Source organism: Podarcis cretensis, assembly GCF_951804945.1.
Source record: "Podarcis cretensis genome assembly, chromosome: 6".
Classification (NCBI taxonomy): Eukaryota; Metazoa; Chordata; class Lepidosauria; order Squamata; family Lacertidae; genus Podarcis; species Podarcis cretensis.
Genome location: NC_137175.1, coordinates 64,008,387 through 64,036,296, shown reverse-complemented (window position 1 = coordinate 64,036,296; position 27,910 = coordinate 64,008,387). Strand labels below are relative to the sequence as shown.

The 27,910-nt window shown below is 41.2% G+C and overlaps 2 protein-coding genes across 4 annotated transcripts in view; one reads left to right on the top strand and one right to left on the bottom strand.

Annotated features, from left to right (window-relative positions):
• The window catches only part of PDE4B (phosphodiesterase 4B), a 246,582-nt gene extending 228,495 nt beyond the window's left edge, over window positions 1-18,087 (bottom strand). The window contains exon 1 of the mRNA XM_079982021.1: window positions 17,959-18,087. The gene's annotated coding sequence lies outside the window, so the exon portion shown is untranslated. The remainder of the gene's footprint in view (window positions 1-17,958) is intronic.
• A 172-nt stretch (window positions 18,088-18,259) lies between these two features.
• The window catches only part of LOC307219107 (uncharacterized protein), a 63,021-nt gene continuing 53,370 nt past the window's right edge, over window positions 18,260-27,910 (top strand). For 2 of the 3 annotated variants that reach the window (XM_079982048.1, XM_079982047.1), the window contains exons 1-4: window positions 18,260-18,427; window positions 19,255-19,316; window positions 20,950-21,058; window positions 24,422-24,578. In XM_079982048.1, the coding sequence (XP_079838174.1) occupies window positions 24,469-24,578 (110 nt within the window). In that variant the 5' untranslated portion in view covers window positions 18,260-18,427; window positions 19,255-19,316; window positions 20,950-21,058; window positions 24,422-24,468. The remainder of the gene's footprint in view (window positions 18,428-19,254; window positions 19,317-20,949; window positions 21,059-24,421; window positions 24,579-27,910) is intronic. The other variant, XR_013840294.1, reaches the window with a different exon arrangement.

Below are 27,910 nucleotides of genomic sequence, written 5' to 3'. Positions count from 1 at the left end.
CTCCAGATAGTGTTGGACTACAACTTCCATGATCACTGGCCATGATGGCTACCGCTGATGATAATTAGAGATCAACAAAACTGTCAAGGTAAGGAAGTTTCTCATCCCTGGTTTAAGGAAACAACACAATGTAAAATTGTGGTTTTCAAGCCTGACTCATTTCCCGAAATCATACTTAAGCTTATGCAGGTTTGTCTGGATTTGGACTTAATAAACTGCACTTAATAAAAAATGGACAGAAAAAAACTAAATGTACTAGAAAGGAGGTAGAATCTGCTAGACCAAATAATTTCAGATGGTTTCTTAACCATTTCCATTTCAAAATATCTAATGAAGCCAATTCTGCAGTTTGCCAGAGAATTTGTTCCTGAAAAGTTAGGAATTTTATCCTTGCTTGTACAGTGGTGCCTCGCAAGACGAAAAGAATCCGTTCCGCGAGTCTCTTCGTCTAGCGGTTTTTTCGTCTTGCGAAGCAAGCCCATTAGCGGCTTAGCGGATTAGCGCTATTAGCGGCTTAGCGGCTTTTAGCGGCTTAGCGGCTAAGCGGCTTAGAAAAAGGGGAGGAGGGGGAAAAACTTGGGAAAACTCACAAGACATTCTCGTCTTGCGAAGCAAGCCCATAGGGAAATTCATCTTGCGAAGCACCTCCAAAACGGAAAACCCTTTCGTCTAGCGGGTTTTTCGTCTTGCGAGGCATTCGTCTTGCGGGGCACCACTGTATCTCTTTCACATCACCTCTTATCTCAACATCAGTAGCAAATATCATGTATTCTACCTCCTTATTCAACTCCCATAATCACATTGCCTTAACACTTTATTCTTTAGACCAAGCATCCTCCAACATGTCTTGCATTTTCAATAATTTTAAGAATTATATTAAAAACCGCAACCTATTGCAAAAGAAACAAGCACATCTGTATTATTGTTTTCAAAGTACCGGATTAAATGTTTTTGTTAGGTTACAATTATCCTAATACAACAGCAAGTCGTTGAAGACGTGTGATCAATTTGTGCTTCATTAAAATCTCCCTGTCCTTCTGAATAGCCTGGCCACTTTACTATTTTTTTCAAAAAATTATATCCTGCCTTATCTTGTCAAAAGGCAACCCAAAATGGCTAACGCTATAGAATCACTGGAACAATGAAAGACATAAATCAACAGGGAAACAATATATAGAGGAAAAACAGGAAAAGCAAGAGCTACAGCAGCAATTAAAAAACAGCATAAATATAACAATATATAATAATCCAAGCAAACAACCCAACAGAACTGAAACAACAACAATCAAACAGTTTTAAATTTAACTCAGAGACTTTTTGAAACAGTTGGAATTTGGCCCAATGTCTGAAACAGTCTAGTGACCATATACTGTAGGTATAGGCCTTTCTGAGGAGGGTATTCCACAAAGTTGGTACCATAACTGAAAATGCCCTGCTGCTCACCTGGAACAAGGCCTCCAATATTAAGATTAAAACCAGCACCTTCAGTTATTACTAGAGACAAACAGGTGACCCAAGTACCGTATTTTTCGCTCTATAAGATGCACCAGACCACAAGACGCACCTAGTTTTTGGAGGAGGAAAACAAGAAAAAAAATATTCTGAATCTCAGAAGCCAGAACAGCAAGAGGGATCACTGTGCAGTGAAAGCAGCAATCCCTCTTGCTGTTCTGGCTCCTGGGATAGCTGTGCATCCTGCATTCGCTCCATAAGACGCACACACATTTCCCCTTACTTTTTAGGAGGGAAAAAGTGAGTCTTATAGAGCAAAAAGTATGGTAAATGGAATACGATTGTACTGATATGCCCCAATTAATTATGTCAGTAGCATGGTACCAGTGCCCAGATATTCATGGGCAGCCTCACATACAGTGTGTTACAGTAGTTGAGCCTGGAGGTAGAATCATAAACTCATAGACTTGTAGAGTTGGAAGGGACCACAAGGGTCATCTAGTCCAACCCCCTGCATTTGTCCAACGTGGGGTAGAACCCACAACCCTGAGATTAAGAGTCTCATGCTCTAGCAACTGAGATGACTAGAGCATGACACGTGTGACTTCTCCAGGAAGGGCACAGAATGTTAAAAGGTAGTCACTACCATCTGCTGATCTTCCAAAAAGTAGCAACAAATGAAAAGGCACCCATACACTATAAGCCTGACCTTTCAATTGAAGGGTAGCCCCATTCAGAAATGGGCTGCACATCTCATCCCAATGCAGATGGACCATCAGCCTACAGTACTTCCGTCTTATACGAATTAAGTTTCTCTTGGTTCTGATTATTTCCCCATTTAAACTTGTGTATTTATTCTCTTTTCATATGGATAACACTTCTCACAAAATTGGAATCTGTATCTATGAAGACTTTTCTCCTGGTCCAATGTAGCCTGATTATTAGCATGATATTAATATATTTAATGAAGCAAACATCAGCTTATCTGCTTTCATAAAAATGTTGACAAGCGTCGGGGACAGATGTGTACAGGACCCTGCTTCTACTTTTCAGCTTCATGTTGATCTGGTGATAACATCTACTTGAACATGGCATTTTAACCACCAGGAATGGATGGCGGTAGGTTCCTGGCCAGACACAGCCTCACTTCTGCCTTCTGTCAGGGCACACAGGCCTTTTTTAAGTAGGTCCAGGGAAGGTAGGGATGGGGTTGCTACAACAATTATTTCAGGGCATTGAGAATTACTTCAAGAACTAGCCCTAGCCTCCCTGATGGCAGGCAAATATTCAGAAGCTCCAAGGAGGCGGGATTGACCCAACAAAGTTTTTAATACCTTGGAACCAATAGGTTAGTAAACCAGGTTGGTTTAAAGTTGAAACATCCAGGTTTCTATCAACATAACACATTATTTGTCTGTGGGGTGTCTTTAGTCAGTCATTCAATTTCAAACTCACATATTGTTTTCTTGGAATACAGTCTCACAGTCTTTCAAACACATTTAGAGTTCTAATGGCTGCAAGCTGATACTCACATAAATTACCATGAACTTAGATAATATATTCCTACTGTTTGACAACTCAGCCTAACCATACAGTGCCCCTGTTCCAGAGCATGCAATGCCAGAGCTAACAGTGCTGTGACACTATGCTCACTCAGCAGCTCAATAGCTATGGAAATGAAAAGGTAACATGGCAAGACAGATGACGGGGAAACAGCCATGCCGTCCATGAAGTATTAGCAAGGCCATAGATAAAGAGGCAGATTCTCAGTCCTGGCAGGATGTCTCCGCTTCTCAGCATGTGCACTGCAATACAAAGTTTTCGACCGGTATAGTATTGTGCTCCATGCATCAGTTATAACTCAAGGAGAAGATAAAGCAGGGGTGGGAAACCCCTCCTGACTACAACTCTCATCATCCCTGACCATTGACTGTGCTATCTCAGGCTATGGAAGGTCCAACACCATAAAGACATGGGTTCCCCATCCCTGCTATAAAGGGGATAAAATCCTTACACTGCATCTAAAAATCTTTTTTTTTGGGGGGGTGTACTTTAAAAATCAGGCATTTACATAGTTGCACATTTGTTTTCCCATAGACATAAACAGGAAGAATATTACTTAAGTATTCACTGAGCCATAAAGCATTGTTTTTACTCTGTTGAATTGGTTGTTGCCTTCTTTTTATTTTACAAAAAAATGCTGTTGTCTATAAAGAAGTGAGCATACATCTATGATCTAAAAGACTTTCTTAAATATAGAACTGCCATAAGACATTTCCATTGAGCCATTCACAGCCACAAGAGAGAGAAAATGTAGAGAGACTTTGAGTGATGCTTTCAATAACAAATCCAGCATAGACTGTGCAGAGTACAATTTAAATATTCCGGTTATGCAAACTGAATAGGAGTGGTCCCCAAGGCAGTTCACATGATTAAAAAAAACACAAATAATTCTGTTCGTATAGCTATAGGATGAACTGCAGGGGTCACCAACCTATTTGGGTCAATCAGCACATTTGGAATTTTGAGGGGGTGTTGTGGAAACCCCCCGTCACTTCTCCCTCAGGCAGAAACCATCTGAGTGTACACATATAGACACTGCCTCAAAGATGGATCCAGTAGGATTTAAACTGATTCTCTTTAATTTGCACAATTTTACAGAGTCTTTAAAAAAAAGAGCTATCAAATTAATATTCACATTGGTAGAGTGTGCAGTAAAAAAATCACATTTTTCTAGGCATGGATCCTTACGGATCTTCATGGGTTTTTTTTACATAGGACGTCAGTGAAACCACCAACAAATCACAGAGCATATCCAGGTGGCCTATGATTTGATGGTGGTTTTGCAGGGATCTCTTTAACAACAACAACAACAACAACAACAACAACAACAACAACCAAGATCCCTAAGGATCTGTACCTTATATCCATGTTTTTGCACAATGGCAGTGCTGAAAAAGCACAAGAGCCATTATTTCTGTCACTGGAGACAGATGTGACCTGTACCTTGATGGCCTTTCACTGACTCTCGTCTGACTCTGAAGCTCCTCACTTTCTCTCTTCCCGTTTTCCCCTTCCCCATCCCACAAGATCGCTCCCCTTTCCTTCAACTGCTTTCTGTTCAACAGCTCATCTGAGCCTTGAAAAGTACATAAAGTTGTGAGAGAAAGCATTGTTCTTCCAGCTTCTTCATTCAATTCTGTAGTATTGGGGGGGGGGGTTAGCTAACCATCCTCACTGCATCTCACCTAACAATACAACGAATGGGGGGGGGAATGCTCAGAGGCTTCGCTGAGGTGTGTGTGTCCCAAATTGTGCCTTTTTGCCATGCTGACATCCCAAGGATTAAAGGATTATCTAACAGTAAGCGTTATAGAAACACCTTACTGATTTGGATTATCTTAGAAGACTGGCCCTACTATCAGAACTAAAAGAACGCCAGCCTCTCTATAGGCCGGTAAGATCATTTCGATCATGGCATCACATCCTACAGAATATCATAGGCCAATGACTCCAAACCAGGCATTTGTCCATTGTCCCTCCCTCTGCCATGTGAAGCAGCAATCATCTTCTAAAAGCTGATGTTTTTGTCCAAGTTATCCCTGAGCTGTAAGATTGGACCCCAATCTATGTCCCTGAATCCCCCAAATCTCTGTTTTACTTGTTTTTTATAGATGTCTAATATTGTTTCAAATTGCATTTTTGTTTTGTTTTATATGGTACATAGTGCATACCACTTAAAAGAGATTTTTTTAAAAAAAAATATAGGCAGTTTAGAAATGCTTTAAAAATAAATAAGGCAGAGTAATGCAGCTGATTTTGAGTATCAAGAAAGAGCAGTCAGCTGTTATAGTATTTAATTTAATGCTGTATTTTTATTGCCAAGGATTGAAGCAGGGAGAGACTTGTGGAATTTTCTGCCTCAATTGGCAAAATTACTTCACCTGTCTTTGTTACAGTGCACCCTGTGCTTGGTTTATGTGTCATTTTACATAGTTGCTTTGTTAGATTGCCTCTTAAAACATTTTGTTCAGAAATGGATAGCTTCGCCACTTATACTTTTCATATCCCACAGCTCTTTGCTATTTATAGGGACCCTTAGAAACATGGCCATCACGTATAGCTCTTTATCAGTACAGTCTGTCATATTCTTGACAAGTGCTTTGCAAATTGTTATCCAGTTGAGAACGGATGCTGCTGCTTCCAGTTTCTTTTGTAACATGCCATGCATTTTCAGATGTGAGATTTCCATGCTGACGCAACAGCAATAAAGCACATCCATAATGCATTCAGACCAAACTAATCAACTGCCTAACGATTAACTATATTTCAACTGGAAAGACACCCCCCCCCCGCATCAGTACGGGGCCAAATTAAATGCAACAATAGATTGTCTCTTTCAGTTTTAGCAAATAGCCTTCTGAAAAGTTCAGCCTGGATTGGCACCATGGCACTGGGAGACAAATTTATAATCCTTCCCCTTATTGTCACATTCTTTTTTTAAAAAAAAAAATCACCACTCCCAGCTGCTATTTACCATCTTAAGGAAAACTAGCAAGTTCAGATGTTCAGTGGTAAAAGAAGTGCGGAAGAGTTAACTTTTTCTATGACTTTTCTATGCAATTATAGTGATTGCTATTTGGTTGTTCCTAGGCTGCTGGTGGTGGTAATGTTTTCTGTTCTTTTTGCGTAAGGGCAGTCATGATGGCCTCATCAATAGGATTTAGTAGCGATGGCATTAGAGGACATATTCGTCCTATATTGGACTGAGGCTTGGGAAGCTAGGAATGCAGGTAGCTTTGGCTGCTAAGCCTCGGTTTTTCTTTCTCTCTTTTTTCGCAGCTTTCTTCCCCCAAAAAGATGTGGGTCATTGAGTATAGCTGCTTCTTGTACTGGATAGCGAGGCATACTGCTGCACATTGACATCTTGGAACCTTAGCAGAATGACTCATATCAAATGATTTAAAACCTGAGAGATGCTATGGCTTCTTTGTCCCCTGAGTTGATGGGCGTGTTGAAGTCCTCAGCCCCTGCTTATGTAACTGGTGATTAATTTGGGAAATAATGACTTGGGTTCAGTCTCAACTGGTTTACTGCCTCTCAAAAGTGATTGGGCATGACTGAGATACTGAAGCTTTGACTTTGTCTTGAGATCATGGCAAGGATCATGGCAATGGGAAGTACGCCAGGGATATGGGCAAGATATCCTACGGCCAAGAAGAGAGCTTCACTTAAATCAAATACTGAAATTGCCAATGCAGTTTCTTAGTGGTGATGGGTGTCCAAACAACAAGAAGAAGTTACGTAGGTACAACCACTTTACTGGTGTGATGAAATTCACCTTTCCTTCTTTCTTTCAAATCCATCTTTCTGACTAGGGGTGAGACATTTTCCTCAAATATCATTTGATATCATGTCCTCTTTCATTGTTTATATTGAGTTGTTGTGGGATCTATGTTGGGGTTCTTGCTGTGTTTTGAGCTCTGGTTTGGAGATGGGGGGTGGAAGCCAAGCAAAAGAAGCCCCGTCTCTGGCAGGTGCACAAGTACTGTGACAGGTGGGCGAGCTGGTCCCCCTTCCTTGACCAAAAAGCAAAACAGCTTAATCTGGAACAGCTCAGAAGTAAGATGGCCTCTGGGGTCAAATGGCAGGGCAGTCATGGCAAGCCTCAGGGACATAGGCTATAAGGGCTCTTCTGGTAGTTTATTCAACAATATTGTGGCCTGTTTTAAATCCATTCATTTCACCACCCAACCCATTCTTGTGGGACACTGCTTATAGATGCACACATATCAAAGACAAACATGCTATTTTGCAATTTCACTTTTTATTTCTTCCAGCATTTTTCTCAGTAGCTGATTTTAGTAGTTTCTTCTTTTTTTTAAAAAAAAAAAAGAAACATTTTGCTATCTTAAAAGATAACAGTTCTTTTCAAATTCCTGTACATTATTATACCAGATCCTTTCCCTCTCCCTTCTCCATATAGTCCTAACAGTTCATTTAATCACTTTTATTTGTTTTAAATCAGCTTGGAAACAAACTTGGAAATGTTGTGATGTTCTTTTTGAGACCTCTCCTTTGAATACTTAAACTTTAACCTTACAAAGTATATTACCAAGTCAGCAGATATAATAAAGGATCTGTTTCCACACAACTTTTCTCATTACTAAATGAGACTACAATACAAAAAAAGAGCATGGTTCTACTGCTCATTAAGGCTGAAGACAATTTATGTGCAGATTTTCCCCCCAGAGGGGGACCCAAACCTGCTACAGGTCAAACCTCAAACAGGCATGTATTTCATGTCTGGAGAAAAGGGACTACTATGTAATCACTTATTAAGACACCAAGAAATGTATCTTCACCTTCTTGCTCTACTTTTCAATTGACATGAGGGGGAGATAATTTTCTTTTCTGCTGTCATGGGATACATTAACTGTATATGCAGTAATACACCATCTTCCTCCGTGCTTGTGTGTGTTCCACAGTGAACATTTAGATAGTAAAGGGCCATGCGAAAACACTGAAAGCAACTGACTTACCCAACTTTTCCTCAGCCTTGTTTCTATGTGAATGCATTTTCAAGGATGGTGGTATAAAAATAGGACGTTGCCTCGTTGTTTATAGGGTTTTTTACAAGAAACATAAAAGAGACCTGCTGAATTAGACCAAAAGCCTATCTAATCCCAACTTCCCATTTCCTGAAGTTTCCAACTAGATGCCAACGAGAAGCCCATAGGCAAGGAACAGCAATAGTCCTCTGCTGCTTTTCTTCTGGTATTTAAATGCATGTGGCCTCTTATTCTGGTGGCAATACATAGCCATCGTGACAAAATCGATAGTTTTATCCTTCATGAAATCATCCAATCCCCTTTAAAGTCCACAGTTTAAGTATGTACTGTGTGGAGAAGTGTGCCCTGAATCTTCTAGCATTCAGCTTCATTGAACAATTTCTAGTCTAGACAAATACCTCCTCCTGTCAAAGTTCACTTTGCCATGAATAATTCTGTGCACATCTATCATGACCCTGTTACTCACTTTTTCATAAATGCCCTGCTGCACAGGAAAAGCAGCTGAGTGTCAACAGTACCAGAACCAAATTCAAAGGTAGTCAAAAGCGCAGAGACAGCACAAGAAATGGGGGCCCAAACACAGGGAGTCCAATGACTTGTCAGGGCTGCACACATGTAATTCTCACATTCTGTGCTTGAAACATAAGGCTCTTAAGCCTGAGCCTTCAGAGTCCCACCCAGAGCACAGCTGCAGGACATCGGAGTCACCTGAGGATTTGGTCAGCTCACGAGGACTGCCTTACTCATGAGTATCTCATTTTCTTCTGAGGAGTCCTTGTTCCTTAAGTGAGCACTCCAACATCCAGTGGTTGACTGAGCTTTCACCTTCAGGAACCTGCACTCCCTAGGACTCACATGTCCACTCAGCTTCCACCTCCGATACTGTGATGGGGCTGTACCTTGAGGAGAAGATTTGGCTGCCATGTTCCCTGAGAGCGCCAGATCCTGCCAGATCTCTGAAGTCCCTTGATATGGGCAGCTTCTCCATGATGTTTGTCTTTAGGAGCTTCAGGTCACTCTGCAAAGAGGATTCATCCAGCAGGGGCATGACATCGAACTATAAAGTCCCCAAAGTTGGGATGTTTCCTCATAAGGGAGTTGCTACAGCCCAATGATCACGTTGGCTGTTCTTTTCTGCATCTTCTTGATCTCAACAATATCCTTTTTGAGATAAGAAGGCCAGAATGGTGTGCAATATCCCACGTGCAACTGCACCACAGATAAAGGCATTGACAAGTACAATATTGTGAGTTTTTCCTTTCTGTGCCTTTCTTAATGATTCCCAGTATGGAATTTGAGTTTTTCATAGCTGTTGTATGCTGGGTCAACACTTTCATTGAGTTTTCCACCACTGACCCAAGATCTCTTTCCAGGTAAGTCACCTTCAGTTCAGGTCCCATCAGTGAATTTGTAATGTTAGGATTTTTTAATTATTATTTTGCCCCAGTGTGCATTATTTGAAACTTACTTTCATTGTTTTGTGTAGTTTTTGTAACTTGCTTATGAAAGGAAGTCACTCCAGCTACTGCAGCAGATTCAGAGATTTGCTTAACAGCAGTGAAAGATCTGGATAGACTATAAATCCAGTCCCATTTGGTGCCATATTTGCCTGTATTTATCACCATATAATAATTTTCAGCACAGGCAAACAAATATGTGAATCCATCTCTCTTCTGTGTTTTCTAACAATTCTTAGTCTTTCTATGGACGGTATTGTTAATTAAAGAGATAGTCAACATGATGTCCTTCAGATGTTGCTGGACTACAACTCCTTTTATCCTTTACCATTGGCTGCAGCTGATACAAGTTGAAGTCCAAAAACAGGCATGTTGGCTACCCCTGGTTCGTTATCTGCAAAGGACCAGTTTCAAAATCAAAATATCCATTCCAATATGAATCAAGTTAACTCAACTGCTTCTGGAAAATGATCTATGCCTCTAAAAGTCCATGTCCATACTGCATGAAAAGTGATTTTTTGCTCATTTTCTTACATCAACCTATAGGATCCAAATTGTGAGATATATCCAATTAATTCAGATGTTTGCAGTATTCTAGCCAGAAAAGTAGCATGGCTTACCTCATGTCAAATTGTCTTGTCTTCAAAGAGACACACAGTCTCCTGAAAACACACAGATCTGATGGCATCAGAGAAAAGTGCCTCATTAATTTTGTTTGTGCAAATAAGAAACAATTTCATTTCAAGCTTTAAATGCAAAACAGAAGCTAGAAAGCATTTGGGAGGTCCATCAACGCAGAACTGAACATCAATTATAGCACACAATATATGAACTGATCTATAGCAGCCCAACACTGCAGCTTTAAGCTGTACTACAGACATGTACAGGGACACAGTAGTGGTGGAACTTGGAACGAACAAACTGTTCAACAATACCCAGGGCTGTCCCTATCATTAGGCAGAGTGAAGCAGCCATCTCAGGCACTGGCAGAGGAACGGGGGTGCGGAGGGAGCGGACTGCCCCTGGCACCACTATTCTGGTAGGGTGCCATCGTGGTGGCCCCCCCAGACAGCCACCACACACACCCCGGTTGCCATGCCCCCACAGTTGGCACATCACGCCCCCAGAACACGCGCCACGCCCTTGCGGGTGGTGCGCGACCCCCTAGCGGGTGGTGTACCACGCCCCTGCCTGTTCTCCGACCCCGGTAGTGGAGCATGCAGCTTTGCCACTAATCTCAGGTAGCAGATGCAGGGGGCAGAGAGTGGCAGGGAGCGATTGGAAGACAGCTGTGTATGCTGCACAACCTGCCTTTTGACCAATAAACTAGCCTCCTGTCCTCAAGTGTTGTTTCATGGCTAGTGTTCAACCCTAGCTTCAACATTGTTCCACTGCTACTGTAGAAGTGAGATTCAGCTACCAGTCTGATCAGCTTATGAACATGGAAATGTGCCTGAAGCACCCGAATGCCTGGGGCTGGCCTTGTACCCCATCTGAACTGATTCCACTTCAGAACTACATTTATAATGCTAAAACGTTACAGGATGTATAAGTGTTAGGGTACTAACGGCAAAAGCTGGAATGAAAATCAAAGCACACTTTTCAAATATTAGATAGACAATGGGCAACAGTGCTGACAGTCTAACTGCAAAAAAAGGAAGTGGCAGGGGGGAAGCAGCAGCCTTATGCAGATGTTCTAAATATGGTGACAATCAGCCTATGGTGGGATGATATCACTCCCTCCTACACATCATGACTATTGCCAGGTACTAACAGCTCTTTTCCTAAATATACATAAGATTTCATAACTCAGAGTCTTTTTGCTCAGATGTTAAGTGAGGGGTAGTACCTCTGGTGGGGGACACGCCATGCTCCTTCTGGTGTAGTTTGCCCACCCTGCACTCAGCTCTCACCTGTGGCTCCTAGAAGCTGTCAGCATGTGACTGTGGTCACATTCTGGGAAACGGCTTCAACTGACCAGGTGAGGATAGCTGGCTGGGTCTCAACCCCTTGGTTTGTTAGGGACTTCGCCCTGCATGCGAAGACAGGCTCTGATGAAGGGATGAGAGCAATAGTGGGTGTAATGGTCAAAAAGGTGGTTTCTGCAGGTGCTATAGAGGGAAGTGAGGGGCAGATGGGGCTCATCAACCTAGAAAGATAATCCATCTAGGAGGGGGAAAATTCTGATCCTAAACCTCTTCTGCCTTGCGGGATAACTACAGGAAAAGAAAAGGCTAAGGAGTAAACCCTACACAAATCCAGAGTGGAGTCCCTAAGACAGTTGGATAACACCTTGTACGCCTCCTTTCAGCAACTCATGCAACCCAGCTGGTACCAAAGTATTGTTCTGCTTTCCTTTGGACCATATCTGCAAGGCCGAGAGGGAGGTCTGGTCATCTGGGCAGCCCAGGACCTCCATACACACTTCCCAGGTTTGCACCCTGGGGAGGTAATTTCAGTGCTGCCAATGCGGTGGTTTGACTTCACCCCCAGAGGCACATTCCATTGTCTCTCGAGACACATGGATGCCAGCAACAACTTTTTCACATGCAGGGAGATAGTGACTTGAGGATGCTATCAATGAGTGCTTCCCACATATGCATTCTGAGGGATAGTTGGGTAGAAGACTGTGTAATAAATGTAAAAAGGTATACAAATGACTGAATTAATTCCTAAGTTGAAGCCTTGAGGACACACACATAATACTATGTTCCACTGAAGATTTCTTTCAGGTAAAGACATTTAGAATTAGGTGTTCTGACTGCATTATATACTGCAGCTAATTGCAGCCTTCCATGCAGCCTTTTACCTGAACCCTAAGCATACACATTCATAAACATTACATTAACTGGGCTGTAATTGACAAGTAAGTAAAAGTGGGTTGTAATCTTAGGCTGGAATTTAAAAGGGCATAAATGCACCCTGTTTCATTTTAGTGCCATGTTTGCCTCCATTTGCCTGCAAAAATTTGTACCCCTGACATCAATAAACAGCTTGATTTTCAGTCGCAAGTTTCTAAGGAGTTTCTAAGGAGAAATCAGGAGGAAAACAGAATTAATTTTTCCCCTTTGTAAAAAAACCCACCACCAAAACCTTATAAGAATTGGCTTCAAAGCCCTAGTAATAAAAGTAAAGGGCTTTTAGATTGCAGTATAGTGGATAATCCTTAAGAACAAAATATACAATAACAAAATGTACTAATCAATATACCCTGAGAATTCAGATCATCTTCAAGTGAAAACAACTTTTCCACAATATTTTCATCCAGATAACCAATTCTTGCAGCAGTGTGCCACACTGCTACCATTTTTATGCACAAGTTTTATTTTACCCAACATATTCTTGAACAGGACAACCTACAGCCATCATAGCTTTTTTTCCTCACCATGCTTAAAAATCTGAGGACTAATATATATCACTCATCATCACTCATTCTGTGTTAGGTGAATATGTGAATGGTCTCATTAAAAGAGTACTATATTGTGTTTGAGGTAACAGCAAATATGAAACTTCAGCACATGTTCTTTTACCTGAAACAGCTGTTTAACATTATACAAATAATCAAGGGATGAAAAACACGTATCTGAGCTCACCCTGAGATTATCTGGCTAAAATTTTAAGAAAATATGCATAAGTGTACAAATAATATTTGTATACTTTATTAGCTGTGTAAAAGGTCAAGGTACCCCTGCCGGTACGAGCCAGTCTTGACAGACTCTAGGGTTGTGCGCTCATCTCACTCTAGAGGCCGGGAGCCAGCGCTGTCCGCAGACACTTCCGGGTCACATGGCCAGCGTGACAAGCTGCATCTGGCGAGCCAGCGCAGCACACGGAACGGCGTTTACCTTCCTGTTGGTAAGCGGTCCCTATTTATCTACTTGCACCCGGGGGTGCTTTCGAACTGCTAGGTTGGCAGGCGCTGGGACCGAACTACGGGAGCGCACCCCACAGCGGGGATTCGAACCGTCGACCATGCGATCGGCAAGTCCTAGGCGCTGAGGTTTTACCCACAGCGCCACCCACGTCCCTTAGCTGTGTAGATTATCATAAAAACAACTATGCTGAATAGCTTCCAAGCAGAGTGAAGCTAGCAATAAAATCTTTATAAAGTGGTTGATGAAATGGAGATGAATTAAAATCATTTAAGATTTTCTAAACAGAAGACCTTCTAATTAACGTCCTAAAGGGTGCACCACTTTAGCAACAACTTCACTTTCAATGATAAACAGCACCTAGACATACAAGGTCCACCTATGCTACCCACTTGGCTCCTTTTTAACGCCATATTATCCATGGGCAAACTGGAACAAGCCATCTTTAAGGAACTTGCCAACGAAGATGATACACTAAGTATATATTTGCAGTATGGACCAGTGGCATGGAAAGTCTGTGACAATTCAGGAACTGTATCAGTTCTGTTTATCCAGGAATCAATTTTTTATGCAATAGCACTACAGTGGTACCTTGGTTTGCAACCGCTTTGGATTACAACCGTTTTGGATTACAACCACGTCAAACCCGGAAGTGTTCCTTTTTTTGGATTACAACCAATTTTGGTTTTGCCCCATTGGCAAAAGCGTGCCTTGGGTTACAACCTGTTTTGGTTTACAACGAGACCTCCGGAACGGACTATGGTTGTAAACCAAGGTACCACTGTACTGAAAAATGCACACATGTCTTTCATCAGGGTTCTCCTCACCAAACAAAACAAGATAGCTATACACTGATATTCATATCTGCTGAAACTGGGATTCCTGCCATCCAAGAATAAATCAAGTGCTCACAAATATTAAAAAGAAGGTATTCTGAATATGCCATTATCCATAAAAGCCACAAAGCATCTGTCTAGCCAAACAATCCATCTACTGTAAAGATGAAGAAGATACTAAGAAGGAGCACCCTAAGACTTGGGTGGCATACTTTTAATCTACTATCTCCTAAGTAAACCCCTTGCCAGCCACTTCACAATACCTTGAAAAAGCTAACAGAAAGCCTTCTTTCATTCCACAGGTCTCCAAATGTCTGCCATCAACCCCGGGTCATATCACTGTGAATCCAGTCATTGAAATACCTGTGCTCATCTTGAAGAAATTGTTGCTTTCAAAAGCAGAATGACTGGCAAGAAATTCAAGAGAACGTTGTATGTTGTAGAAGGCAGATGTCACTGCCACACGCAATGTGTTAGAAAGACTACATAATTTTGCACCCATTTCAGAAATGGCAGGTCACCCATCACAACAAAGGAACTTGAATAACTCATAGAAAAGCATTTTAAACGTAGATAGATACTACCTTTCAGACTTAGAAATATTTCCAATTGGGAAATCATCCAGTCATGACACCCCACTGGTCACACTAGAAGCAAGACATAACTCCTTAAGTCAGAGCATCCCAACATTCTATAGCCTTAATTTAAAGAACAACATTGGCAAGTGTATATGGTGTTTTGTTTTGTTTCTAAAACATGATCTCCCTAAGAACTCTTTCTCTCCTTTTCATTCTTCAAATTATTACCTTGGTCCCCAGTATCTGGTCTGTAATGCAGATACACAAAGTTGATCAAGTAAATATTAGTTTTGGCCTGCAATAACTTTTAATTTGTAATATTTTTAACTTTATCTGATGGTTGTGTTTATCTTTCCTTTGTTGGACGCCACTTTTGAGTGTGTTTGCAGGAGTTGGATGTAAATAGCAAAGTATTGTTACTAATGTTCTTGTAATAACAAATACATTTGGCCTTAAGATGTAATGGGTAATTTTCTGCTTCTACATACTTAACTACCCTTTCAAACTAAATATGCATAACACAAATCTTGCAGGTAACAAAATGAAAGAGGAAGGGAGAGAATTTTTGTTTTTTGTTTTCAGTTGCATGTATAACCAAAACTAACATCATTATTTAAATATGAAGTACAGTATTGATATCTTTAGATATGTGACCCCAGTAAAGATTGCAAAAATGTTTTAAAAATCTTCTAAAATATGCTGGAAATGTAAAGATAATGAAGGTACGTTTTTGCATATGTGGTGGACCTGTAAAAAGGCAAAAGACTTCTGGGAAATGATATATAATGAATTAAAAAAGATGTTTAAGAAAACTTTTCATAAAAAACCAGAAGACTTTTTGCTTGGAATAACGGGGGAAGAAATACCAAAGAATGTAAAGAGACTGTTTCTGTATGCTACAATGGCTGCTAGAATGCTATTTGCCCAAAAGTAGAAAGAGGAGGGTGTACCGACGAAGGAAGAATGGATAATTAAGATGATGGACTATGCTGAAATGAAAAACTTAGTGTGAAGATCAGAAACCAAGACGAAGAAATTCGAGAGAGATTGGGAAAAAATTATAGACTATGTTAAAGACCACTGTAAATATGTCAAAACATTAGCAGGATTGGTGTAGCCCTTATGAACTAATTTGATATTTTAGTTAAATATGAAGAAGCGAAAATTAATTGGAAAAGTATTGAAAATATGCAAGGGGAAGAAATGAAAAAAAAATGGAAACCAGGGGGTGGGAGTGGCAGGAAGTCAAACAAGATAAATTTGGTGTTAAGATGAATGGGAAATTGTTGCTATTTTTTAAAAAATCTTGGAAAATAAAAAATAATTTTTTTAAAAAAAAAGATTTCTTAATACTGCATATGGTTTAAAAACCCACTGTTACCCAACCAACATATTAGGTATATTGGCTTCTAAATAGTATAGTTCCAGTAAAAGGATTTTCTTCTTCCATGTAGATAATGACACCTTGAAATATATACAGCTGCTGACAATGAACGTGAAATAATACAACCTTCTAATTCAGCATTCTCTAGCTTTTTCTGTAAATCTTATGCTTAATCTTCAAGGAAGTTACTTTATGGGACCCTCCATGAGTGTCCCTGCACAGCAACTGAATTGATTGTTCTATTTTTCTTGTTCAGGAAATACATACAATGCCCCATCAATTCCATGTCACCTGTTACCCTCACTATGAACCAACCACCTAAAAACACAAATATGTCCTCCAAACAATATGTAAATCAAAAATGGAGGGACAGTTCTCAAGGTCTTCCTATACCCACAAGTCCCTCCACATCACACTACATAAAAGAAAAACATAAACTTATATAAAAAGATGTAAAATAAAGGAAAGAAAATGGACCACACAATTATTGTTATTACAAGAAAAAACACTGAACAGAGATAAACGTAGACTGATTCATTTTGTTTTTCTAAACATAATATATGATAGAAGGCAAAAATAACAAAATGTGTCCTGTCATTCCATTACAAATCTTATGAATGTGATAGCAACAGGTTAGAAAGAGCTGAGAACTTAAGGATTAATAACTGAAATTACTTTTCAAAAGGGAAAAAAAATGGATGAAGCGTGCGCACACACACTTTGCTTATTAGTGAGGATACCCATTTTTTCACATGTCTCAATCTTATATAAATGCAGCAGTAAAATTCAGAAATGATGCAGTCCTAATTAGATCTACTGTATAATGTGTAAATATTATGGCCAAAGAGATGCGAGTGTAACCTGAACACATCCACCATGTATGTATATCACTGGTGAACGAGTATGCTAAGGTAAAACCAATTTACCTTGATGCCTCGTATTAAAGATCAAAAGCAGACTAAGGGATACAACCGTAAGTAGAAGGCATGAACTAGTGTTGTCACAACCGTTCAAATATCTCCCACAGTTCTGCAACCCATTTATCCATCCCCCCACCCAGCCACCCCCCAGAAAGTAGGTCAAAAAGAAAAGCAAGGAAATAATCACAGCGCAGCTATAAGCAAAACAGTGCAAATTGCCCTGCTTTCCACTGAACAGCTAACCCTCAGTTATGATACCACACACTCACTGCACGTTTTGGGCAGAGTTTTTGTTCCAGAGATTGTTTGGTGCAAGTTCAGAGGATCACCCGCCCGCCCCCCAACCTCCAACCGCCGGGTGCTTCGCCTCAGCTGTCAGCACAGGGAAGAGGCAGGCTAGTCTTAACCTGTCGCCCCCTAGACAGGCACCTTGGCACCCCGAAGTTCACCGGCGCTGTTCTTCCTGTGGGTGCTCTGGCGGCGAAAAGGCGCCAGGAGTTTGTCCTCGCCAGCGCGAGCCAGAGAGCCTTGCATATGTGCTGCACGTTCCAGAAGCCAGAACACCGTCGGTAGGCAGGCAGGCGGGGAGGCATTTGAGTCTCCCTTTGGGTGGTTTAAACTAATTTGAATACTATTTTTATATTTTAAAAAACCCCAAATGCCTCCTCCGCCCGTCTCCCCACCACCACCCCGGTCATCTTTTGGTACCCCTCTGACGGGGAAGCGAGTGTGCTGCACACCTCCCCACACCGCCTAGGTAAACAACCCACGCCAGTACCCACGGGTTTTTTTGGTAAGGGCTGAGGGGCCGAAAACGTTGCTGCACCACCTCGGCGTCCCTTGGCTCCTCGCCTCCCACCCCCAGCCCCAGCCCCGAAGTATCTTACCTTTGCCGCTATCCTTCCTAGCGGAGGCGGCGGCGGCGGCGGCGCGCGCTCCCTCTCCGCCTGCCCGCCCCGCGCGCCCCGGAACGAGGCTCCCTCGCTGCTGCTTCCGCCGGAGAGGCGAAAAGGCGCTTTCTTTTCTGCGCCTCCCGACTAGCGCTCGTTGTTGCTCCTCCACCTGATGCTCCCCCAGCAGCGCCCAGCAGCAGCAGCAGCAGCAGCGCAGCCTCGGTCTCTCCTCCGCGGCGCCTCTTCGTGAGCAGCAGCGGCAACAGCGGCACCTAAGGCTGCCTTAGAGCTCTGCCAGGCTGCCCAAAGCAGCGCGCTGAACGGCAACGTAACACAGTTGGTGTGTGTGTGTGTGAAGGAGGCGAGAGGGCGGGACACCACTTGTCGAGGCTGCTCTGCTCAGCCAGGCAGCTCCAGGCGCTGACAGACCCTCTCCAAACACGCAAACGCCAGTTGCGCCCTGGTCCGTGGGGACGGCAGAGAGCTCGCGTTGCTCTGGGAGGAAGGGGTGGGGGAGAGAAATATTAAATCTCAGGCAGGAGGCTGAAAGATTAGCTTCAGAGATCCGTGGGGGCACAAATGATCTTCTACCCCTTCTTCAATGAGCAAGGGGCGTACCAGCCTCAGGCAAGGGAAGTCATAAAATGGGGCCTACACGGGATGTTATATATCGCAATGTAGTCTGCACCGCTTTGTCAGACTTCAGTACTCGTCCTTACAAGCTGTTTAGAAGTTTCTCAAATAAGAAGTGTTTGTCTGTGGCCATATTTGCCCAAACTGTTACTTCACTGCACATGACATTCCTGCGTTTTTCTCATAAAATTTGCACACCGTCATTATTTGAACATTACCCATTTCCACCTGCAATTTCCTACAAGGAGGTGGTCTTGTCAGTGGCGTAGCGTGGGTTGTCAGCACCCGGGGGCAAGGCAAGTAATTTGCACCCCCTAACCCGTGGATTTGCGCCCCCTAACCCTAACCCCCAGATGTTGCGCCCGGTGCGGCCGGCCCCCCCTGCACCCCCCACGCTACACCACTGGGTCTTGTGAAAGAGAGGAGGTTTCTCTGTTTGCCCAAACCTGGAATAGCCTGTATTTGCTTTACATAGTACAGTATTTTACATAGCACACGTTTGCACAGTTGTTTCTTGCCACACACAAATTGTTTTACATGCACATACGGTATGTACTAAAGGTTTGAAACCAGATTGATTTCCTTATCTCGCCCTAGTTTTGTACAGTATGCAACAATTCTTAACACGATATTCTTTGTCCCTTCGTGTGACTACAGTTCCCAGGATTTATACTGATATGAGACAGAATGAACATGTATTCCAGCTAGCAATAAAAGAGGTAAGGCAAAGCAGCATTTGACCATAAAACTGATAGGTCCAATCTCCTTCCACTCCTCCAAGAATGCTACTTCTATAAACCATTTCCGCAAGGGAGGAAGAGGGGCTGTTTGCACAACTGGCAAGGCTTGAGCAGGCCCTCTGCATAGGGCCACTGGTGGCCACCACACATGCTGACCTGGGCCTCCATCAGGCACTACCACCCCCAGTTCTGCTCCTTAGTAGTGCTGCAGTTGCCAGTTACTCAGCCTATCCTGGACGGGATTACATTGTAGTGTTTTGAGGGTGGAGGCCAGGGTATGCCATGTTATATCACCCAAAACATGGCTGGTACAGACTGGAGCTGAGTGAGCCCTTGGCACTCATCGCAAAAGCTCTGGTGCCATCAAGTAAGCCCATTCAGGGTGAGTGGGTGAATCACTGACAGTTCTGTGGCTGCAGCACTGCCTGTGGGAGCAAGAGTTGGTGGCCACTGGTAGCAACAGTGGTGGGTAAGCATTGATAAAGGCTGGGGGAAACAGGGTACTGCCCCACCAACCTCAGTCCATCTTCAGCCAGCTTCCAGACTTACAACAAATCTGGGTGATGGAACTGCTTGTCAGCTTCCTCATCCATTCTCTCAGAATCCAGCCACAGTATACATTTAAAGCAGTACCATACCACTTTAAATAGTCATGGCTTCCTAGGAACTGTTGTTTGTTAGGGGTGCTGAGGGTTGTTTGGAAACCCCTATTCCCCTCAGAGAGTTATAATTCCCAGGGTTCCCTGGGAAGAGAGATTGATTGTTAAACCACTGTGGCAAAAGATGTTGCAAGGTCTGTGGACTGAGCATGCTATGATGTCAGTGAAGCAAGGCATGAGATTCTACAAGGACCTACTTCACTGAAAGACAATATGATTGCAACTTTCAAGTGCTATTCACAGGAAAAAATCCTAAAGGGCCTTGTCCATGGAATATAGAGGAATAATTACAAATATAGAATTCTCCATCTGAGAGGTGGATTGGGGATTATCTGATGTCTTTAATGGGAAACTGTGGTGAAAGTCCTAAGCAAAGGTGATCAAAGCCATCTGTTTGTTGTTGACAGAAGAGTGCCTCCCAGGGAGGACTGATGAAGAGGTGTTGTTGTTTTTAGCAGTTTATGCAATCAAACTGCCGTGAAACATGCTATGAAATTTTTTACCACTTTAAGTTCTTATGCACCTTATAGCATAGTAGTATTAATTGCTATTTATTTTACAATATATGATCAAGCTTCTAGGAACTATGAGCACAGTTCTTTTAGCCCCTATGAAAATTTGTTAATTTTGTACAGTTTGGTTTAGTACTGCCATGCAGTGGCTGTTAGATATATTATAGTTGTCATGAGGTTACATTAGGATGATCATTATATTTGTTATTAATTGATATGTTTTAACTGAAGGACAGTTTGTTTTATGATGATTTTAAGTGTTATTTATTTAACTTGAGTTATTTATTGATTTACTTATATTTGATACTGTAATGATGTATTGATTTGCATTTCTGCTGTAAGCCACTTTAAGCATATTTATATGGCAGGAAGAAACAAGAGATACAAACCCTTCTCCTTCCTGTTGCCCTCTCTCTCTTTGCTCTCTTTTTCAACCAACAGTTAAAGCAGACATGTCACTGCTTGCTTCAGCTCCAGGCTCAAAATATAAGTATTTTGCCTGAATAGTTTTTACTGCTGCCTTTGCTGTGAACCAATGCAAGACTATCAAGTAAGTAAATCATATTTTAAACTTACTTTACAAATTGTTTTTTTGTGTTTGTTTTTTTGTTAAGTGAGGTAAGAAGGGGGAAGCCAGCTTACTTCGTTAGCTGGACTTGCTCAAAAGGCAGGTTTTGCAGCCTAATTCCCAAAGCTTCTATTTTGCTGTCAAGGATGAGATTTTAAAACCCTCTTTAACCTACACGCATGAAGAGAAAAATTGTAGTTAATATACCCTCTCATACTCATCAAACCCACCCCACAGAAGTCAAATTTAACTTCCTATAGTAGTCTGATAGCGACCATTTTACATGCGTCCAAAATTGATGCACAGTCACACACTTCTTGTTGCTGATCCGGAAGTTGCCCGAAAACAGGGGTGGGGCTGAACAGGGAAAGCTTATGTACACTTCGCCGAAACACACAGGGGGCAGGAATGGAACCCCTGTGCAAAATGGTCGCCGCCTGTAGAAGAAAGAAGTCCATAATTGCTAGAATGAAGAGGGATCTCAGAATCTCCTATTCATTTTTGAAAGCTGTTCATTTTTTTGCTCTGCATTTCTGCAGCTCTTAAGATATCATAACGAAATCATGCATAACGATTCCTAAAGTCAAGAAGCAGTGTTTCATCTATGTTTTGATACAATTGGACACCATTTTGAATCAAGGTGGTGGACTGAAACTTAAAAATTGCACCAACTTTAACCACTGATTATTAAAAAATGCACTGATTTTCCCCACCTTAGAATTCTGATTACAGATAGGTAGCCATGTTGGTCTGCCATAGTCAAAACAAAATAAAAAAATTCCTTCCAGTAGCACCTTAAAGACCAACTAAGTTAGTTCTTGGTATGAGGTTTCGTGTGCATGCTTTCGTGTGTATCTGAAGAAGTGTGCATGCACACGAAAGCTCATACCAAGAACTAACTTAGTTGGTCTTTAAGGTGCTACTGGAAGGAATATTTTTATTTTGTTTAGAATTCTGAGTAATGCTGGGTTTGAGGCTGCTAGTATCCTGAATAAAGAGAATAAAATGTTCTTTGGGAAATTATTTTAAAACATTGCTCCTGTGGATACTCTCAGAGCAATCACTTGCCAACAAGAGCAAAAAGCTACCATCCTTTTTGCACACTGATGGAACCTCCATCATAGCCTACATTTGCTCAGGCTACACCATTCTGAAAAGAACAGATGATGCTACCAAGTCTGAAGGAGCCCTGGTCCAAGTGTCCTCTGGCCCCCTGCCCCATACTGCTGTGTTCCTGCTGCTGCTTTCCCCACTGCAACACTGGCTGGGCATGCTCAACAATAAAGTGCTGGTCAGTATTGGGGAATGAAGATGGTGGGAGGCCAGGACAGTGATGCTTGAAAAATAATTAAAGTAGCAGGTCCTGCATTCATTAAAAATTAAATAAATGCATAATTAATATGACATGAAATATTCTGATGAAGACTGAAGCAATTATGTCGATGTGAACTGTCGTAGATTAAAAAAACACAAAGCAGGTAGGGTGATGGCAATGCCACAGAAGCAACTTGTCATCAGGGCACAAAACACCTCTTCTGCCTCTGCAGAAGTTTAATTGGAAGCTACAAAGCAGACTCTTGCTAATTCTCCCATATTAATTAGGAACCCTGCTGTGGATTTTCAGATTATGCACATTAGTGAATAAACAAACAAGCTTGAATCATCATTACAATCCAGGAAGTCATGCTACAGAGAGCATTTTGTGCTCATTTGGGTTAGTGTCAATTAGTGTTGTTTATGGGGGAAATGTGCTTATATATTGGTAAATAGGCATTAGGGATGATTTTTTTTGTTTAAGTAATGGGCTCTCTAATCTCAGAATTTCAGTTGATGTAGTATTTTGTAGCAGTTTTGCAAACAGGATTTTATCCGTGTGTGTGTGTGTGTGTGTGTGTGTGTGTATCCCTAAGTAGACTGCACCCATTAGAATTGGAGGACTGTGCATATATTCCACCACAGAATTTGGTACCAGGGGCAAAATCCTCCATTCTGACAATCCCAGCGTTCATAATTATACAAAAACAAGTTCTTAACCACAAAGAAGAGCTTAAAGTCTGTGAGCAATGCTAAGGTGAAGTCTCCACATCTAGAGTGGGATTCAGTATTTTTAGTGAATGTAAGAACAAACAGCAAGCTATGTAGTTAAGTAATTTTTGACTCTGAACAACTTGGAGATATCTTACTACCCTTTCCTATTACTGGGTCATTTATGGGGGGAAATTGAATATCACTGATCCTGGTATATAGGTGCTCAGAAAATTTCTATTACTCAGTAGTTTTTTGTGTGTGACTTTAATCAGTGTAATATCCACTGTGTTTCTGCCACCCACACGTGTGCTGATATTCTCAAAGAGTTGGTAGGAAGTGTTATTAAAGCTGGAATGATTAAGCATGTGGGAAAAAACCCAGTCTTGTAGAATAAGGATCTTAATTGCTTCTGCAAAGAGGCATGCTGCTTCACTACTAAAAAAGGCCCTCCAATTGCAGAGGGGTGGACAAACAAAAAAAGGACTTCTGAATTTGGAGGAGAGGTAACATTGGCAGAGGTCTGAGTCCCAGGCCATGTCCATGCAATACATTTTAGGCGCATGGCTGGCCCCTCAAGCATCCTGAACTGTGTAGTTTGTTAAGGTTGCTGGAAATTAGAGTTCTTTGGGGAGTAAACTACAGTTACTAAGATTCTTTGTGGGACTGTGAGACATCACATGCTTAAAATGTATTATGAGGATGTGGCCTCGTCCTTGGTGCTGGGCTCTGGAACTGTTACTCCTTCCCCCTTTTAAACTTGTTTTTAAAATATCGACATGAAATCAATTTCATATCAAGTGACAGAAAATGCAGTGACCGAAGGGCTTTGCATTGTCTTTGCTATGTGCCCTACATCAGATAAATAGTTTAAAATAAAATAAGGAAATCTGATCAAAAGAGGATTTAGGGGTAAAAAAAGTATTGTTCTGCAAATTGATAGACACACACAATTCAACATCAAGTTCAACTGCAGAAGCTGGAAATTAAAACTGGAAGCTGAATGTTGCATTTCAGGCCTAGTTTTAATTATTTATTTTGGCAACATGAAAAAAAAAATCATGCAACACAGGTTGTGCTTTCTTCACCGCCAATGCATTTTCTTTAATGTGAACAGACCTGAATATTTATAGTTTTATTGATGGTAATTCCTTTGTAGTACAAACCTAGCCCAGAACTTCTTTGTTATGCTGTTTGTAGAAACCTAAAACTTGGATTGTCTCAGATGTTGTGATTCAAACTGCATGTCTAAATAAAAAGGATTTTTATTTAGAAGTAAATGACTGAAAGGAGCATATTAAGACGGGCTCTGTTTTTCAGTACAAGTGGGGCCCTACAGCAGAATCTTTGCAGTGTATCCCTAATCCATGCACAGAGTGTTCCTGTTCAGGAGTCCAGGTGGCCTCAGGCAAGAGCCTTTCCTGCTGTTCAGGCTTCTTCAGAAGAGAGGTTTTCCTGTGAATGACAGTGGGGTAAGGTACGTCTCTGGAGAATGATGGGAAGCAGGCCCGTGCAGAGCTTGTCTGAGGCCCAGGGTGGGAGTTTTGTTAGAATGAAGTTATAAACTCAAAACAAAAAAACAGCCAGTCCCTAGCAGGGTCCCCCTATTAGCTTAGCCTTCCGAGGCCTGGGACAAGTGTACCCAGCTTCCCCCCGCCCCTTTGCATGGGAAGAGTTCTTCCTCTTCTCCATTCTTCTCTCCTGAAACATCCCGCTTTACCGCAAGTAGGTATGGGGGAGAATTTTCAATTCTGTATGCATTTTAAAGCAAACCTACTTAATTTACATTTTCTTTTTTTCTTTTTTGAATATTTTTTATTAAGAATTTCAACATAGCAATTTATCAAAAACACATCATCTTCATTCCCCCCCCATTTCCCCCTCCCCCCTCCCCAAGAAAAAAAAAAGCCCAACCTTCCCACCCCACCCCAGACTACCCTCAGCTCCTCACTCTGGTTTTTCAGCACATGTTATTCTCTGCATATTATAAAATTGTAAAGATCCTTAATTTATCTATCTATATGTTACCAATAAAAAGTTTGTGTATGTTTATTCAAAACCTGCCAAGGAGTCCAGTTCATTTTGTTGTTTCTTTAAGTACTTTGTAAAAGGTTCCCATTCTTCTTTAAAGTCACAGTTGTCCTTATCACGTAGTTTGTGTGTCAATTTTGCCAATTCCGCACAGTCCATCAGTTTCTCTTGCCACAGTTCTTTGGTCGGGATTTCTTTGTCCTTCCATCCTCGTGCTATTAAGACTCTTGCTGCCGTTGTCGCGTACATGATGATGTTCTTCAATTTCCTTGGCAGGTCTTTTCCTACAATCCCTAACAAAAACGCTTCAGGCTTTTTTACAAATGTTAATTGGAACATTTTCTTCAACTCATTGTATATCATTTCCCATAATTTTTTTATTTTACTACAATCCCACCACATATGGTAAAATACTTAATTTCCATTTTCTGAAACTCTGCCAATTGAAGCCATTTTTCTAAATTGTCACTTTTCTGAATTTTGCAAGGTACTTCTCCAGCCAGGGTATAACTTGCATATACTAGTGTAGTGTGGTCCAACTTTTCATACCAAGTGGGCTTCAAGAGTGCTTTGACATGGAACCACCCCGTGCTAGGATATAACTGCTTAAAAGAGCATAAACTAGTGAAAATGAAAGATTTGCCACTTCCGAAATGTAAGAAGGACAAGTTTTTTTAATATCATAGGATTTGTTTTGCTAGCCCTAATTCCCATCCCTTTCTTTTTTTTTATGAATGTTTATTAGCATTTTCAATATTAAATATAAACACAAAAAGAGAAAAAGAAAAAATAACAAAAAATACCAAAAAACTTTAAAAAGACAATTAAAAACAAATACAATTTCAGTTGCTTATTTTCATATAACTTCTTTCTCGGACCTCCTCGCTCCTCCCCTTCTTGTATTCCCATTCAAGTTATTAATCCCGCAAATCCTTATTACTTATTTCTCAACCTTCACTTAATAATTTTTTACGTACTGTTGTTTTACCTTTCCTCTTTCTTCCATTTAATTACTTTTGCATACCTTATTTTCATTTCATTTTAACCATTCTAAAGACCAATTTTAACTTATCTAATCTAAAATATCATATACATCATTTCTTGTTCTTTAACATATTTCTTAAAGTCGATCGATTTTTTCCTTCCACGGCTTTCCCAACTTCCATACACTAATTCCCTTCCGCTTTCTGGATACCCTTATAAACTGTAAGAGGCATGAGGTCAATTCATTCTTTTCCCTCTTCCTCCATAGATCTAGAGCACTCTTCAGCAGTCATGCTTTATCCCAAAGAATCCTGATAACTATAGTTTATGGAGGGTGCTAAGAATTGTTGAGTGACTCCTCAGAGAAGAGAACATTTTGTTCCTTTCTCACCTGCTTGCAACCATAGCATTAACTGATAGACTCACACAAGCTGTCCAAAATCTAGTTATTTTAGACACCTTTTTTCCTCTCTGTGATAGAGGATTTAGAGCTGTTGCTTATAGAAAACAGCAGAAAAATCCAGGAATTGAGTATGGCTGTGATTGGGCAGTTATATATCCTCTAGGTCTGGGCAATGTCCAGGGCCGACAGTATATTGTAGGTGCGGCTTGCCTACCAATTTTGTTTTTTAATAACTTTATGTTATTATGTTATTATGCTAGGTACTGCCATACCTCTGCTGCTTGGTTTTTAATAGAATGTTGGCAGCTACCGTGTGTGTGTGTGTGTGTGTGTGTGTGTGTTTGGTTTCATATAAAACTTTCAGTCTCTGCCATTTTGACAGTATTTCAGATGGAGCAACTAATGGAATGTTTAGGAGAATAATAAACAAACTTATGGGCAGGATATTTACTTTACAGTAGATTTTCTCCCATACCACAAGAGAGAGAAGAAATTCCAAAATCACAGTTCTTTTTCCTACTCATGAAATAGCTTTCGGTAATCAATCATTCAATCAATCAATCATTCTTTACTCTATCTTCCAATTTATTTGTAACTCATATTCCCAAATATTTAATTCTATGTTCATTTCTCCATGGTATTTTGGTTATCCCTTGAACATCTTTTAAATTTTCATTCGAAACATTATAACGTAGCCACTGTGCTATCTTATAATTTATTTTATAGCCTGATATTTCACTGTAACTAGATAATAACCTTATGACTTATTTATAAGATTTCTGGGAGTGAGACACAGGGATTATATTAGTATCCAAAGAGCCATATTGGATCCTATGAATGTGTATGTTTTCTGTTATTGCTATAGCCCAAGGATAAATGATCAGAAGGTCTGTAGTTCAAATCCCCGCAACGGGGTGAGCTCCCGTTGTTCGGTTCCAGCTCCTGCCCACCTAGCAATTCGAAAGCACGTCAAAGTGCATGTAGATAAATAGGTACCACTCCAGCGGGAAAATAAACGGCGTTTCTGTGTGCTACTCTGGTTCGCCAGAAGCGGCTTAGTCATGCTAGCCACATGACCCGGAAGCTGTACGTGGACAAACACTGTCTCCCTCGGCCTATAGAGCGAGATGAGCGCGCAACCCCAGAGTCGTCCGTGACTGGACCTAATGGTCAGGGGTACCTTTATGGATAAATGACAGTAGCAAAGAGCAGAGGGTATAAAGGGCATCCCTGTCTAGTTCCTCTAGATAAATTTCTTTACAAACTTATATACAACTGCATTCTGAGGGGCTCCCATTAATATGTAGAAACATTTAGCTTATTTTTGGATTGTCCTCTTAAAAACTGATATGTATTCAATCACCTGTTAATTATCAAAGATACTGTAATGA